Consider the following 15796-nt stretch of genomic DNA (forward strand, 5'->3'; position numbering starts at 1 on the left):
CAGAAAAGGCAAATGATTTCCAAGCGGGATCACTGGGGTACAATTCTAGTCACCTGGTCTATGCCATGTCTTTCTATCTTGGAAGTTAAATACCACAAGATGCTATGTCAAGAAAGCTTATGCATTTGGAAGTGATAGTGCTCATCCAACAATGAACGACAGGAAAGATAATTGAGAAAAGGTTATAAAGTGAGCTAACTGTGAATAGGGTAATTAAACTTACCTGTGTAACACTAGAGTCAAATCGGTATCCATCTACCCACTTAAACTGCTTGAATTCTTCTATCGCGGTGTCAAAGCTCAGATCCAGGAGTTCATCTTTGATCTCTTTGGATTGGCTCCAGCCAAACCTATCTCCCATCAGGCAAATGAAGTATGGACGACACTTGTCAATCTGTGAGGTAAAAAAATATAGACAGTGAAATGGTTCATGAGGTAACAAGATGTGTCGCTACGGCGAGCACATAATACGCCCGCCCAGGAAATGGAGTTATTGGTCAAGCAAGAAATATGGAAGGTGGTGACTTCACTTTGACTGTCTGACCTCAAAATTGATAGCATTCCTGGGATATAAGTTAGTATCATACACACCAAATTAAATGAGCCTAAAGGTTAAGTTAAACTAAAGTTATCATGTTAGCAAGGACTTCAGAAAGGTAAGATGAAAACATGTCACTGTGATCTTGACCTACAATGTATGACCCTTTGACCTCAAAATCAATAGGCATGCTGGGATCCATGCTAGTACCATACACACCAAATTATATGAGTTAATGGACGAACGGACACCGAGCATGATAACATAATAGGTCCCGTCTAGACGGGTGTTTAACAATATATGCATGACTTTAAAATGAAATATCCAAATTTTGCCAGGTATTTTAAGTGGGACTGAATTTCCCATAACATTTTCTTAATCTTGGACATACAATACTAAACTTTGAAATGACATGAAATTAAATCTACAAAGATCGTCAACTTCAGTTGATGTGCATTTAAGTGAATGATGATCTGATTTAGGACAAAAACATCTTCAGGTCACTTTCAAATTCATTTGCAACTTACATTTTATGAAACAGCTCCATGTACAATATTTTAAAGACTGATGGGGGGGTATGTTACTTGCACTTATTTACTAGAATACTATCACATTCATAATTATTCTAACCATGAACACATCATCTCATCATTTAAATTCTCATTTTTTATGTTCAGATGTCAATTATTTACTTCATAAGATTATTACATCCAACTATAAAGAATCTGAAACGACCCATTTCCTTCATATTTCTTTGCAATACTATTTGTTTATCACATGTGAATGGTTGTTTCCAATGTTGACTGTTATAAACCTCTCATTCTCATGACTTCGATCTTTCCCCCTTTCATACGCCTCTCCCCTTAGACTTCCTCCTACTACTTCTCCTTTCCATCCTCCTCCTTCTTCTTCTACTTCCTCCTCCTCCCTCTCCTAAACATATTATTTCAATGTACATATAATTTATCATTCCCTTGCTACATCATTCATTTTGTTGCTATCATTCACATTTCACAAGTTTGATATGATGTTATCTGTATTTCAAACCCATGGCTCCATATCTTACAAAAATTGCAATAGATTAACATCCAACTCATATTGCTATTGATCTAAATTTGTGTATTTCACACATAGGAATAGGAATATTAGATCAATCAACATTTGAATTTGGATCCACTACAACTCTTTGTAAGATAGGTCTGTAATGATTTCATACTAATTCATTATCAAATAGTGTGACTACTTACCTCTCTTAGGCATATCTCAATGGTTCTTCCACTTTTAGTCTGCTCCTCTGTGATACCCCAACGAAGGTCAACATAGGTAAAGAAGGCTCCTCGATCTAGACAAAGCCGATTGATCTCACGGAAGACCTTCTTGATGATAATCTCTCTTTCTTCCTCAAAGTCTCGGAACGTGCTCGATACAAAGACTCTGATTTCACGCTTGGATGATGGCTTCCTTGTATTAAGGGTTATTTCCGCACTTTGTGGATTGGCTGTTACGTTTACGGCAGCTTTGAAATTTGGAGGGAGTGGGACAAAAAGAATAAACACAATATTACATTATACTAAGATTGATCATGTCAGACATGTATCATATTGAGAAGTTGTAGGTAATCCTATAAGAAAAACGGTTAGAGGTTCCAAGAAGTTAAGAAAGGCATACTGGTATGAAAATGTGAGGGAACTTTGTATATTACTGAAAAAACTGACAATTAAAAAACTTTGCTCTTAAATGCATGTGAACTTCATGTAGATATGACTTCAACTTAAGATGATGGAACACAAAGTACTGAGAATTGGAATGAGTGCAGTCACAAGAATTCATAAAGTTATACATAAAATAAAGCCTCTGTTCCACTGCGCCGATTTGGCTACAATTTAACGAACCTTCAAATCGGGCAGGATCCGGGAAAAATGAACCATTTTACCGGGAGTCAGCGAAAAATAATTTGCAGTAATATAAGTTTTCCCAAGGAACGGGGGATTCATTACGTGCTGCTGTTAGTATGCCAGGAAATACCTGACTACGCTTATTTCATGACTGTGCGTCGTGTTGCTTACGCTTTTTCAACTTCCCACGCTTTTCAAAATGGGCGTTTTCTGATTGGGAAGAGCAGCATGAAATTTTGAACATGTTTAAATTTTTTAGCCAATCACGATGATCTGAATAAAATGCTCGCTGTTACCCCGTCTTCACAACGTTGTTATTACGCTGCTCCCGATTTCATCAGATCCCTATCCCGCTCTCCGGCGATCCGGCGATCTAATGATTGGGATAGATGGGGGTTTCAGATCGTGATAGTGGAATGGTCTCTTAAAACACCACCTTGACCCCTTGTTCTTTTATCCATGAATAACATGTGCAAGAAGATTGATTGTATTATGGAACTGCAATTCTTCTGTTACCCTATTCAAAATGATATCATTCACGAAATAAGAAATCTATGCATGATTTCAAAATATTGAATGCGATTATTTCAACAAAGAAAATTGAATGTACAGTGTAGACTTGCTGTTCCCCATACACGTATTACATTATTACCTTTTTGTTTACTGGCAGAGGGTTTCATAAGCATAAACTTCAGAGTATCTCGATAGTCCTCTTGCAGCTGATTCAAGAAAGAAGAGATTTCATGTTTGCGATCTTCAGGTGTAATTGTCTCAACGTCTGAATACTCATCTCCACTTGCTGGGCTGACTTCACTCATCACACGCACCACAGCGGCAGACATACGGATTCCAAAGTGACCTGCCCAACCTTTATCATCGTGACCTAGTTCCGACAAGATTCAAGTAATTTGAAAACAAAGTTTAAACATTTCATAAATTTTGACATTTGTTTATAAACTATGCGAGCAGTGGTAAAACTGAGGTTAATTCTTCTTATTCATACAGTCATGTTCAATGTAATGATTTAAATAATTAAAACTCACTGGTATATGTACAGCATACCAAAAACTGCTTTGAATCTTTTGAGCTGCCTATTGGGTTGTGCTAGGAGTAGCATTTTCTACTTGACAGAATTCTGCCTTTAATCATATTTTCCAAATCTTGAGTGATTCCTCTAACCCTAATAGCCCCAATAATGAAGTCTATTGATGAGTATTCTGAACTTAGGTTCAATCTAAACTCTGGTATAAAGTAGTAGAAGAAAGATAAATTAACAATTGTAGCACAATTCCATAACCAAAATAGTAAACATTAGAGACATGAAATATCAACAAAAAGTTGACATTTTTGGCTTACTATAATTTAGGCACAGAGTAAGAACATGGTCTAAATTAAACTAAACTATTCAGAATACAGACAATAAGGACAATGAAAAAGTCATGTTCAATAAAATCAGTATTCTGAACATTGTCTGTTCTTTATATCTTTTTTTCTCAGAGATATGACAGAATTTATATTCTCTCATTAAAATTGTCAAAAAAATTTTGTCATACATTTAGCTAACACAAAAAGTATGCTTTAACAAATACGCATAATCCCAGTATACAAGCAAAGAATATGATAAAATTTATGACAGGGTCTCGCAGTTTTGTCATTTCTTTAGTACCATAATATCCTGATACCATACCGACTACATGTCAAGCATACAGTGATATTATTCAAATTAGATTGTTGTATTAATTTCACTCATCTTATGTGAATATTTTCAAAAATATTTTTCATGCTACAAGCAGTCAGGCCCTAATTATCAATTGCTCTTTTTTCTCTGTTATTCCCTTTTTTCTGTCGTTTTCTACAATTCTACTCAGCTCCATCTCTCTCTCTGTAACTAAGCGCATCACATGCCCCACTGCCTTTCTGTTGGTTAGAGTGGCTACCACTCAGAACTAATAGTGATTTTGATTGGTTTGCCTCTGAAAAGATGGGAGAGAGATATATGACAGGAAAATTTACAGTTTCCTAGAAAAAACATCCCTGAACGTTTGATGTGTTTTGTATTCACTATAATGTTCATATGGATAATAAAATAGAAAGAACAAAATTCATGCGGACATTTTCAAGATGTCTGCAACTGAGCATTTTAATCCATCAGAGACTGAACATAAATTCAATTTGGTTACCATGAATTCTGCTTTGCTGCTTGCTTGCCTTGTGGTCAGATTAAATTCTAAATCGGCTTCACATTGCAGCCAATGATGACGTCATAACGATTTGGAATTGAATATGACATTATCCTTACAGGGAGGTTTGGAATAGACTGAAACTTTTATTATAGTATTCATACAACTATTCAGAACTTCGGTCCTTTAGTTAACTAGTTGGATTGTTCATATCAAAAGCTTTTACAAATTATTTGAAAATCTTATCACAGCCGATATTGAAGTGTGTGCCAGGTTTAATTTCTCTAACCTCTAATTAATGTGGTTTATCTCACCAACGCTTGTAAAATTGATCGTTCTGAGGCCTCGTCCGTAATCCTTGAAAGTAAAGGCTTCTTTGATCCATCCCGGAGTCACAATACTGCCCTTTTTTCCAGTCGTCTTTTTAACGATGACCTGGTCATTTTTGTCCATTAGGGTCACAGTGAGATTATAGTAGCCTCCTTTACATGTACCTTCATGGAATGATTCCGATGCCTGATGGGATATGGTCAAAGTTCAATTATGTACTTATTTTTGATGGGGTTGAATGGTATTGTTTAATGTTGGAAATGATCAAGTTGCATGAATAAAATAATAACGATAGTAAGAAACATGTAATGGTGGCAGTAACAATAATGAAATGATAATGATGCTTATAATAATAAGAATGTAATGACAACAATACCTGAATCTCTGGGGCTGTGTCAAGATGTTCCTCTGAGAAATGTTGAGTCAGAACAATGTCTTGTGATTTGGTACAGGGTAAATGCGAAGTTAAAAACTCTGCAAAGGAAAGTTAATATGAAAGCACAAAATAAGTTGCATCATCTAAACTGGTTTACTGACCTGTGTCCTATTTCTTAAGAGTTACAACTATAATGATGACTTTTCCAACTACCCATCAGGACTCGGCAGCCAATCACAATCAAGAACTCCATGGCATGTACAATAATTGCAATGTAACAATCATGGTTACATTTCATGAAATGAGACATAAGATTTTATTTATTAATTACTTATTTGTTTATTTCTTTATTTACTTACTTATTTATTCATTTATTTATTTATATATTTATTCATTTATTTATTTACTTACTTATTTATTCATTTATTTATTCATATATTTATTTATTTATTCATCTATTTACTTATTTATTCTCTTGATTATTTTTTCATTCATTTATTTATTCAATCATTTGTTTATTTATTTATTCATTCATTTATTCTTTAATCAATAATTCATTCTAATTGAGATTTTTTAAAGTCTAAGGTTACATTTGATCAGGTATTCTTCCTTATACACACATTGGTGCTACAGATCTAAAACAAAATAGGATGGATTTCACAATAACAAGGTCCAGGATTAAGAATGTGTATCAGAAATCAATGTGATGTGCTGCGTAACAAAAACTGAGGGAAGGAGAAAGGAAAAGAAGAAGCAAGATTAAAATGGAGTTGACGAACGAAAATCAAATTATGAATCATGACATGATGGAATGAATCATTGTGATTCCATGCATTTTTCATTAATGTTAAGTTTAGACTTGAAGCGTATATCAATTACTGTATGTGCAGCAAATGTGTCACAATTTCCACCCATTTACACATCTACAAAAAAATGCTGAGCTTTATTCCACCATTCAAACAAAGCTTTACAAAAAGTCCCCTATACTCACGCTTCTCCGTGCCATCACCACCGTCAACAATTTTGAATTCCCCACCATAGTTCCAGCGTGTCATATCACCGTTCTATCAAACCAAAATTCAACAGCGAATACAGACATGACACTTCAATCTGAAAATTCCTTGATTTATTCAACAAGATCCTGGGTCCTGTTCATGAGGACTTGTTATTATACCAAATTCAAAATTTCTCTAACAAGATTACTATCAGCCAATCAAATTGAATGATTTCAGTAGCTTCAAACTGTTTCTGCGTATTGATAATATATCAAGATTTATGGAATAGGGCCCAGAAAACCCACATCGTGCAGCAGTAAACATCACCCATTTAAGCACCTCACCAGGTGGGTTTCATAAAGCTGTTCGTTCGTAAGATACGGATGACTTAACGCACGACTGGTGATCCTTTCTTGTGCTATGTGATATCCCTATGTAAATGAGTTAAAACCCAAGAACATGTTCCAGTCGTGCATAAAGCTGTTCGTAACTTTACAAACAGCTTTATGAAACACCCATCTTTCTGATGTAAAAATCCTCCAGCTACATTGAGACTACATTGCTTTGAAATATACTCTGCATCTTTACATAGGGATTCATACTACATGTAATAATATCATTTTACCCAATTTTTACTCAAATCAGACCTATGCACACACACTATTAAAATGTTTTGTCAGTGATTTGCACTAAATTTACCTTATTTATTATTTATTTATTTCATTTATTTATTTATTTGTTTCTGCATGTCATTCAGCCAATCAAGTAAAAGAATTTTATTAGCTTATAACGAGCTCTCATTAAAAATCACAGATCATTTCATAGCGTGCTCCCCATGTATTGTAGCCTGCATATGATTGTTAAATGCAAAAATGCAAATGAAAGTTTTCCCCTATTTTTGTGCTAAATCTAAAAAGATGAGTTACTGCCAAAATAATTAATTGCAAACAGCAAAAAAAAAATCTAAAAGGCACAATTTTTATCTATAGATGAACTGCACAGTATGCTGATCAAGCTTGAACCCATACTGCAAACAGGTATGATCAGAGAAGATTTTCCACTAATGAACAGTTCTGTTTCAATGGATTTCGATTCATGACTCTCACCGTTATTTTCTTTTAATATTTCAACTGCTTTAATCCAAGTTTTTCGTGAAATTTTGTTAATTCCTGTTTATCTGGAAATCTGTGAGATTTCGCACAGCAAAACCTTACCTCTTGTGACGCAATCCTAAAATATTTATTTAGAATGGACCAACCAGCCAACAGACAAAGTCCTGATTACTATGAACCCCCTTCTTTAAACTACTCAGGGTTATATAACTTACAGTACGGACCTAACGTCTCTTAGTGCAATCATTAAATTAGCAATATTTACAATGGACCAACCACCCAACAGACTATGGGTTTAGTCTCCAGTTCACAAAACAATCATAACTGGCAATTCATTGCAAATTCCTACTTTACAGCTGGTTTGTTTCTTGCAACAGGTAAAAAGCAATTTTTTCATATTTGAAATTGATATCTCAATCATAAATTAGCAACGGAAATCTGATTGCAAATGTTTTCTTGCAATACCTCCCCCCCCCCCCGGTCCTAATTCCCATAAACCCCATTCTTCAAACTACTTTGTGTTATAGAAATAACAGTAAAATCCCTACCTCTCCGGATGCATTTTCAAGGAGGTTTTGAGACCAGCCTGCGATCTTCATTTCTTTCAAAGAGAACGTTCGGTTCAATGGTAGTAATTTATCAGCAAGCTGAATAAATAGAAAGAGAGAATCACAGTATACAAACAAAGTTAATTCAAAGAATAGCCAAAAGATCACTTTCAATTACACCTAAACAAAGTAAAAACTCTTTTTTCAAGGTGAACTACTGAAGATTTCTTGGAGTACCTCAACTGTTTGTGATCATACTGTTGATATCTGTATAAGTCATCTCTATGCCAATAATGTAATATATCTCTAATTTGGGAAAATGAATTAGTTTGACCTTATTTGATTAGCATTATATCTTTGTAATGGAAACACTTTTTTTCCATTGCTGTCTTTCCTTTTATTTTTTAGGTTTTGGAATCAAATTATTGAGAAGGTAATTAGAATTCTATGAATTACTTATCTGTATGTCTAGATGAAAATTTAATATTCCTATTTGTTGTCAATATAAGAAATTTGGTTATTATTTGTCTTCAATTTTTTTGGAAAAAAAATTAAATACCTCTTGTTTGGTCTTGGTTTCCTTTTCTTGCTCTTCTGGTGTGAGAGTTGGTTCCTTGAAATTCTTGTCATATACCAATATTCCTGACACACAAACATCACCGCCAACTAGTGATAAAAAAAAATAAGAATTTGTAAGATTTGATTTTGCTCTATACCAATTATAAAATTTCAAATATTCATTGGAGGAGAAGAAGAAGAGAAAAAGAAGGAGGAGGGCAGATAGAGGAGAGCTGTTGGTTCAAATCCTAGCCATAGCATTCATTTTCCTAAGCACGAAATTCATCATGCTGCACTTGATCCAGATAGGATCACGCAAGGAGCCGACTGGCAGGAAAAAAAATGCCAAAGCAGCTGTAAGCACCAAAATTGGTAGCCAAATTCTAGTAAGATCCATGGCTGGGTTAATATATGAGCGCCTTAGGCACGTTGAGCAGTTTGGGCATTCACAAAATAAATACCCTATGGCCCAAGTCTGGTTTAACTTAATAGGCCATGATTAAACTCTGTGTTAAAATTATGGGAAGCCCCAATTTCAAAATTGTACTTGCCTGTAATGTTTCCCATCTCTTTCCTCATGTTTCAACGATGAAGAGACGTATTTCAGTAATTATTCCCAGTCAAATATGAATGAATATAGTGTCAAAATAAGCTGATAAGTTGCACTTGTAATTTTAGAGATATATATAGATAGGATGCAAATTGAACCAAAGTTCAGATATGGACTCATGTATTTATTACTCATGAAAATTAATGGCTGGAAAGAATGTTAAAACGTTATAATAGCGTAGAGCCCACCTGTTTGAAAGGTCAGTGTAGTGCCTTCATCACCTACTGTGATTGGGACCTCACATGTCTTAGCTGTGGTTCCTACTGCGTGGATATGGCCTTTTGTCTCCAACTGTTTCAGGAGCTACAACAAAAATTAAATAATCCAATAAAAATATATAAGTCTACAGAAAAATATGTCCTGCGAGAGGCTTGTGTGGGGGCACCTACCTCTGGGCAACAGTTTTTAGTTTCACTTTTGCGAGCCCTTTAATACCCACTTGTTTGTCACTTCAATATATATTTGCATTTTTTAATATCCTGCTATCATTTCTCTGTACCGTATTTATGTTTTTATATTGCTATAACAAATGATGATTATAATAACAATTATAAAAATCGTAAAATCATGATTTTTATCAAGAACTCTAATGATACGTGTATGTATTCACTCCTTTACCAAGAAAACAAATTGCCCACAGCCCCTATAGATTTCAATTCTTACAACTACTTCTAATACTACCCCTCTTCTGTGTTTTTCTTTTCTCTTTCATTTGTCAGATTAACATATTATAAGACTCATGCAGACAAATTTCAATTGAATAGCAAAATTCAATTTGGTGTTTCCAACTGTAAGAACTGAACAAGACAAGTAACATCAGCAGCATTTTATCAAAGGTAGTCTGAATAAGGCTGTACAATATTGCATATTTAATTATTCCATTATCAACAGATGTAAAAACCATGATATATTTGAATAGATCACTCCAATGAATATAAATGTATCATGTAATGTCAAGTAATGATATTCACCTACCACTTTTTCTTGACTTGAATTATTGTGGGGTTCGGGAATAATATATTGGTAAGGAAAATGTCATTTTTATGATCCTCTGCCTGAGATGCTATGGTGAGTTTTTGGCTTGGTAATGGGAATAATGTCTGTGTTTCATAGTACTAGTATTCCAAGGAAGATTTTTTTTGCCTGAAATACACGATACGTCAATTCTTCACAATTCCATTTAAGATATGTCACAAGCCCGACTGAAGTTTCAGTGTCACAGTATTTTTAAATTATTATCCTATATGCCACCTTTATAGAAATTGATCGATTCTACACAGGTGTTGGTGTTTTAATAAAAAGCTTTGTCATGAGTTGTATTTAGTATTGCTCACATGGAATATAACAAAACACCAAAAGAAAAAAAAATGATGCAGACACTTTAAAGACTAAAAAAATATCATCATTGGACTTTTCTGCTGAAGATAATAATTGTAACACACATACACGTAGTAGAATGAAATGAGGATGGTGTTTGGTTCACTTATACATTTTCCATTTTTTGATCAACTAAATAACAATTTTCAGTTGCAATTTTTTTTAGGGCTTCAATGTTACAACATGCACAGGCGCAGGTAAGAAACAGGACCTTACAGCTCAAAACTTTAAAATCAACTAAAAATTAAAGAATTTGAAGACCTACTTGACTCGTGTAGTCTGAAGAATTGTCATAAATACGACTCTTTGTCAAATCTGCTCCTACAGCATGAAGACGTAGCATGTAGTCTCCAGCTTGTAATGGTAACTGTGAATGGTAATAATAAAAAGAACACATCTACTTTAAAAATAATTCTCTATATTTCAATTGCATAATGGGGATGAAGCCCGAGAGAGGGGGGGGGGGGGGGCCACTTCCACTGACGAGTGGATACCATGCATGACCACAGGGTTTCGAAAAGCACCCTAAACAAGTACTTTCCATGTTCTGAAAATGCACCCCTTAATAAGTATTGGCATGTGAAACCCTACCCTCAACAAGTCTATCAGTTGGAAACAAAAAGGTACCCTTGACAAGTATTCCCTGGATTGACCCCCTATACAAGTACAATGATATCTTAATTGTAATGTCACGGACGTAATTATGGGCGTTGGCTTTATTTTCATTAGGTTAACCCTAAAAAGACTGGGCTATTTTGGAGGCTAGAAAAACTGGGGGGGGGGCCTTTTGGGCCCCCCCCTAAGATCTCGGCCGTTGGTCATCCGATCGCAACCAAATTTGGCACAGACATCCTTTGTCATGTCCTCTAAAAGAAAACATAGTCAAAATACTGATATTCATTGTATTTTTTAATATATGCATAATTAATTATGCGAATATGCAAATTTTTATCAAAAAATTGAATTTTTCATACTTTGGTACCTATTGCGGTCCATAAATTCCCGTTTCAAGGTTTTCAGCTGTAAGAAGAGGTTGTTTATCATGGAATTGTGTTATTTCGTGCTTGAATTATTAGATATGCTTATGCAAATTAGTAATTACTAAATATGCAAATAAGTACTCCGCATGCGTTATGTAGAGAAATACAACATTTGGCATGTTTTATTGCATTACACTCTCTTGCAATGAGCCAAAGCAATCTTGGAAGATAAACAAGTGATGTGTTACATGTACACTAGCTGGTGAAAACAAAGCATAAGAGATATCACATAATTTATGCAAATTATATTCATAATTATGTGAATATGCAAATTTTTATCAAAAAATTGAATTTTTCATATTTTGGTACTTATTGCGGTCCATAAATTCCTGTTTCAAGGTTTTCAGCTGTAAGAAGAGGTTGTTTATCATGGAATTGTGTTGTTTCATGCTTGAATTATTAGATATGCTTATGCAAATTAGTAATTACTAAATATGCAAATAAGTACTCCGCATGCGTTATGTAGAGAAATACAATAATTGGCATGTTTTATTGCAAGCGATTCTGGTATTTTGCACTACTTTTCTTATGTTTTTCTTTGATTTTAATTTCTTATGTATTTCTTTATTTTGCATTTCTTATGTATTTCTTTATTTTTTTATGCAATGTTTTTCATTATTTTCATATCCTAGAACTGCTACTTGAATTCACAAGTGACATAATATAGAAAGAAACAAATAAAAATGTAGTTAGAAAACAATGTGTATAACATTCATTCAAATACCATACACTTTACACACAAACGAATACAAATTTCAATTTCTTACGTGACATGTGATACGAAAATGTTACGTAACTCCGCAACCGCGGCACGGGGGTATACAAATTTGGTATCAAAAGTTGCGCAAAACTCAAGAGAAAAAAGTCATGAAATGGCGGCGCGAACGCTTCATGCGCAAAAAAGTTATCGCGATTTATGTACAGGGGGGGGGCCTAAAAGGCCCCCCCCCAGTCTTTTTAGGGTTAAGTACCACCCCATACATCTTGCTCAAATCGGACCCTTAACACCTAGGGCCCGTTGCATAAAACTTTTTACCTGAGAAAACTCACGTTGTTTTTACCAGAGTTTTTGCCCTGTCAATGGCAGAAATCAGACTAACCTTAGTTTTCAGTTTTTACCACAGTTTTCTCTTTTTACCACAGTTTTCTCAGCTAAAAAGTTTTAATCAACAGGTCCTAGTGTTGGGGCAAAAAGTACATCTTTTATAAAATATTTTAGTTTTTTTATACCCTCGCAAAGTGGACAAACGCATAGTTTCCTAGCGAAATATCTACCCTTTATTCATTATTTCAGCGTTTTTGACATCCTTATTACATTACGCACGTCGTAACGTGCCCTTGAAATTTTTTTTTTTTGTCACCCATGGTATCCACTCGTCAAGGGAAGTGCCCCCCCCAGGATGATGTTGATGATGCTGGAGGGGTGGCGATGATGATGATGTTAACAAGCTACATTAAAAATGCCACCATGTCACTGAACCATTAACTCACATTAACGTTAGATTGACATTCAATAATTGCACTCACCGGAAATTTCATGGTATCCACAAAACCATTGTGTGTTCGGTTGTGTGTGCTGAAGAGATAAGGATCATATGTATTTCCCAACAGCGCATAAAGGTTGCGATTTTGTGGGGTGTGACAACCAAACTTGTTGATGCACTTGAGACCTAGAGGAGAAAGAGAAAGACATAGCTTCTTGTTTATCATTATTCCCTAGACGTTGGATTTTTTTTGTTTTTTATATATCATCATGCAAATATTAGTGAGTTATCAAAAGTTGGGTAAATATCCCAACACTACAACCTCCTCCCCCCCAAAAAAAGAGTCATATAATAATAATAATAATGGATTGAAGCAGTTCCACAACCTAGAAAAGAGAAGGTGAAAAAGAAAGAGAATTAACAGTAAAATATGATATCATTTTTTTAAATACTAGTATTATGTAAAAATTCATCACTGCATCAGACTTCTCCAACTGCTTGTTGCGTTTGATTGTGACATTTTGCCCCATAGGTCATGTAGTGCCTTCAAATTTTCGGCAGCAATTATTTCCTGACCCAAAGTTTATAACAATGGAACCGATAATCTATAGCTGATACTTGGTGGATTGGCATTGCTCTGTTTCTCTAGATGAAGTATCCATATTTTAGTCCTTTAAGCTTGAATATCTCTTTGAATGAATACAATGCACACTGAAATGTTTATACTAAATCTTTGTCTGTCATTCTAATACTTATTTATTGTTCCATACCAACATATGGGATGAATTCATTACAGACTATATGCCATATTTCGTCGATGAAAGATATATATTATCATGAATATTGTAAATTGAAAGTTAAATTCTCTGGCATTTTTTTTCTTATTTCTAATTCCTAAAAAATATACTGTCATAAATGGGAGAGCAATGGAAGCCGTACATATTCAAGACATAGACTCACCCCCAAATTCATTGGGTTTAAACTGCATCTGAGTGTTATTGAAGACGACTCCATTGAGTGCTTCATATGCCGGTCCACCGCAATTCAAAGCATAGGCTACCCCAGGAGGCTCCTTGATCACCTGATGAGGGGAATCCCCTAGTTCTATTGATACATCAGCTCCATCTAATAGTAACAAGAAACATAGCATAGAAATAAGAGGAATCCCCTAGTTCTATTGATACATCAGCTCCATCTAATAGTAACAAGAAACATAACATAGAAATAAGGGAAATCCAGATACAGAACACAGAAATAATGAAAATGCCCTAGTTTGATAGATACATCAGCTTCATCCAATAGAACATGAGATATATAGAACACGCAATTTAAGGGGAGACCCCTAGTTCAGAAGATATATCAGCTCGATCTGTTAGTAATATGAAATATAGAGAACATTAGTTCTATGGATACATCAGTGCCCCGTCTTATAAAGAGTTACGACTGATCCATTCAATCGTAACTCAATGGAAATCCATCAGTGTCGTAATTTCTACGGGAAATTTGCACAATGTCTGTAGTAAACAAAGAGAAGCACCGCAAATTTTCAAGAAAACAATGACTGCATGAATATACATTATAGTTAGAAAATATTTTAATAATCATGCTTAATAGATGTTGATGTTACTGGCTTTCCATAGTAACAATTGATCGGATCAATCGCAAATCTTTGTAATTTAAATTTACATAATTGGTAGTTGAAAAAAATGTGGCTATTGCACTTCTGTAAGACTGGCATGTTAGGAGGATGACACACAAGTTTGATTCCCATTTTTTACGCTCTACCAAAGCTTTAGCTGGGCTTTGATCAATGCCATCGGAATACCAGACATGAAATTATTGCTTTGGAGTCCACATATTTGAAATCAGTATCATCAATTATAAGATACAGGGGCACAATTTCATCGGATCATTAACATTTTTCATGTTCCAACATTCTGAAATGCATCAGACTCACTAATATCTTTCACAACAGCAAACGCTCGATAAAACTTCAGTCCAGTGCTCCTCTCCTTCTCAGTCAACTCCCTCTGGAATGCCAATCTACCGTCTGGCTGTTCCAACCAGTTTCCTCCCTCCACCTCCTGGATAGTGACCCCATCACAAGTGACCAAGACCTTGGTCATACTGTCCACCCAGACGGTCAAGTTATCATCATCTATGATCAGGCCACCCTCTATGGTTTCTGAATCCCCTGTTGCGAGGCAGAATCGAGGTAAACACCTGCATCCAAGGACAAGCATATATATATTTTATCAGTTGGTATTACAACCAAGGCATGAGCATGTAATTTTCTGATTATGAACATGTTCAAAAATACCTGTTTAAGTAACGAACCAAATATTGTCAACAGTAGGTCTTCTATGACTGACATCTGAGTGCCTGATTAGATATGGACTGAATATCCATACTAGACTATGTGAAAATATCAACAAGGGATTCTATCATTTTGTCATTTTTGACCTAAGATGAGTATTGCCCAAGCCTAATCTTAGACTTTCATGTATACACAACAAAAAAAGTAAGTCCCCCCTAAACAAACATCAATAATTTCCGAACCAATGCGAGTTTCTGATATATTTTTACATGAGCGTGTAGGAAATTTTATAAGCTACCCTCTGAGTAAATGTTGTGGATGTATCTTACGTCATGCTTCAGTGAGCACCGTCATAAGGCAAAATTGTCACTTTTCAAAAGTCACAAGCAAAATATCATGACTTCCGCGGCCCCTGCAATACATCGTGCTCACTCAA

General features: G+C 35.0%; 1 protein-coding gene across 1 annotated transcript in view; it reads right to left on the reverse strand.

The window, feature by feature from the left end:
• Positions 1-15796, reverse strand: part of LOC121407379 — a 43323-nt gene that overhangs the window by 16796 nt on the left and 10731 nt on the right. The window contains exons 7-19 of the mRNA XM_041598429.1: positions 15001-15266; positions 14004-14168; positions 13087-13229; positions 10785-10886; positions 9331-9445; positions 8534-8640; positions 7975-8073; positions 6311-6383; positions 5320-5417; positions 4928-5129; positions 3086-3316; positions 1786-2054; positions 224-394 (exon numbers count right to left, since the gene is read on the reverse strand). Of these exons, the coding sequence (XP_041454363.1) occupies positions 224-394; positions 1786-2054; positions 3086-3316; positions 4928-5129; positions 5320-5417; positions 6311-6383; positions 7975-8073; positions 8534-8640; positions 9331-9445; positions 10785-10886; positions 13087-13229; positions 14004-14168; positions 15001-15266 (2041 nt within the window). The remainder of the gene's footprint in view (positions 1-223; positions 395-1785; positions 2055-3085; positions 3317-4927; positions 5130-5319; positions 5418-6310; positions 6384-7974; positions 8074-8533; positions 8641-9330; positions 9446-10784; positions 10887-13086; positions 13230-14003; positions 14169-15000; positions 15267-15796) is intronic.

Source organism: Lytechinus variegatus, chromosome 2, assembly GCF_018143015.1.
Source record: "Lytechinus variegatus isolate NC3 chromosome 2, Lvar_3.0, whole genome shotgun sequence".
NCBI classification, from domain to species: domain Eukaryota; kingdom Metazoa; phylum Echinodermata; class Echinoidea; order Temnopleuroida; family Toxopneustidae; genus Lytechinus; species Lytechinus variegatus.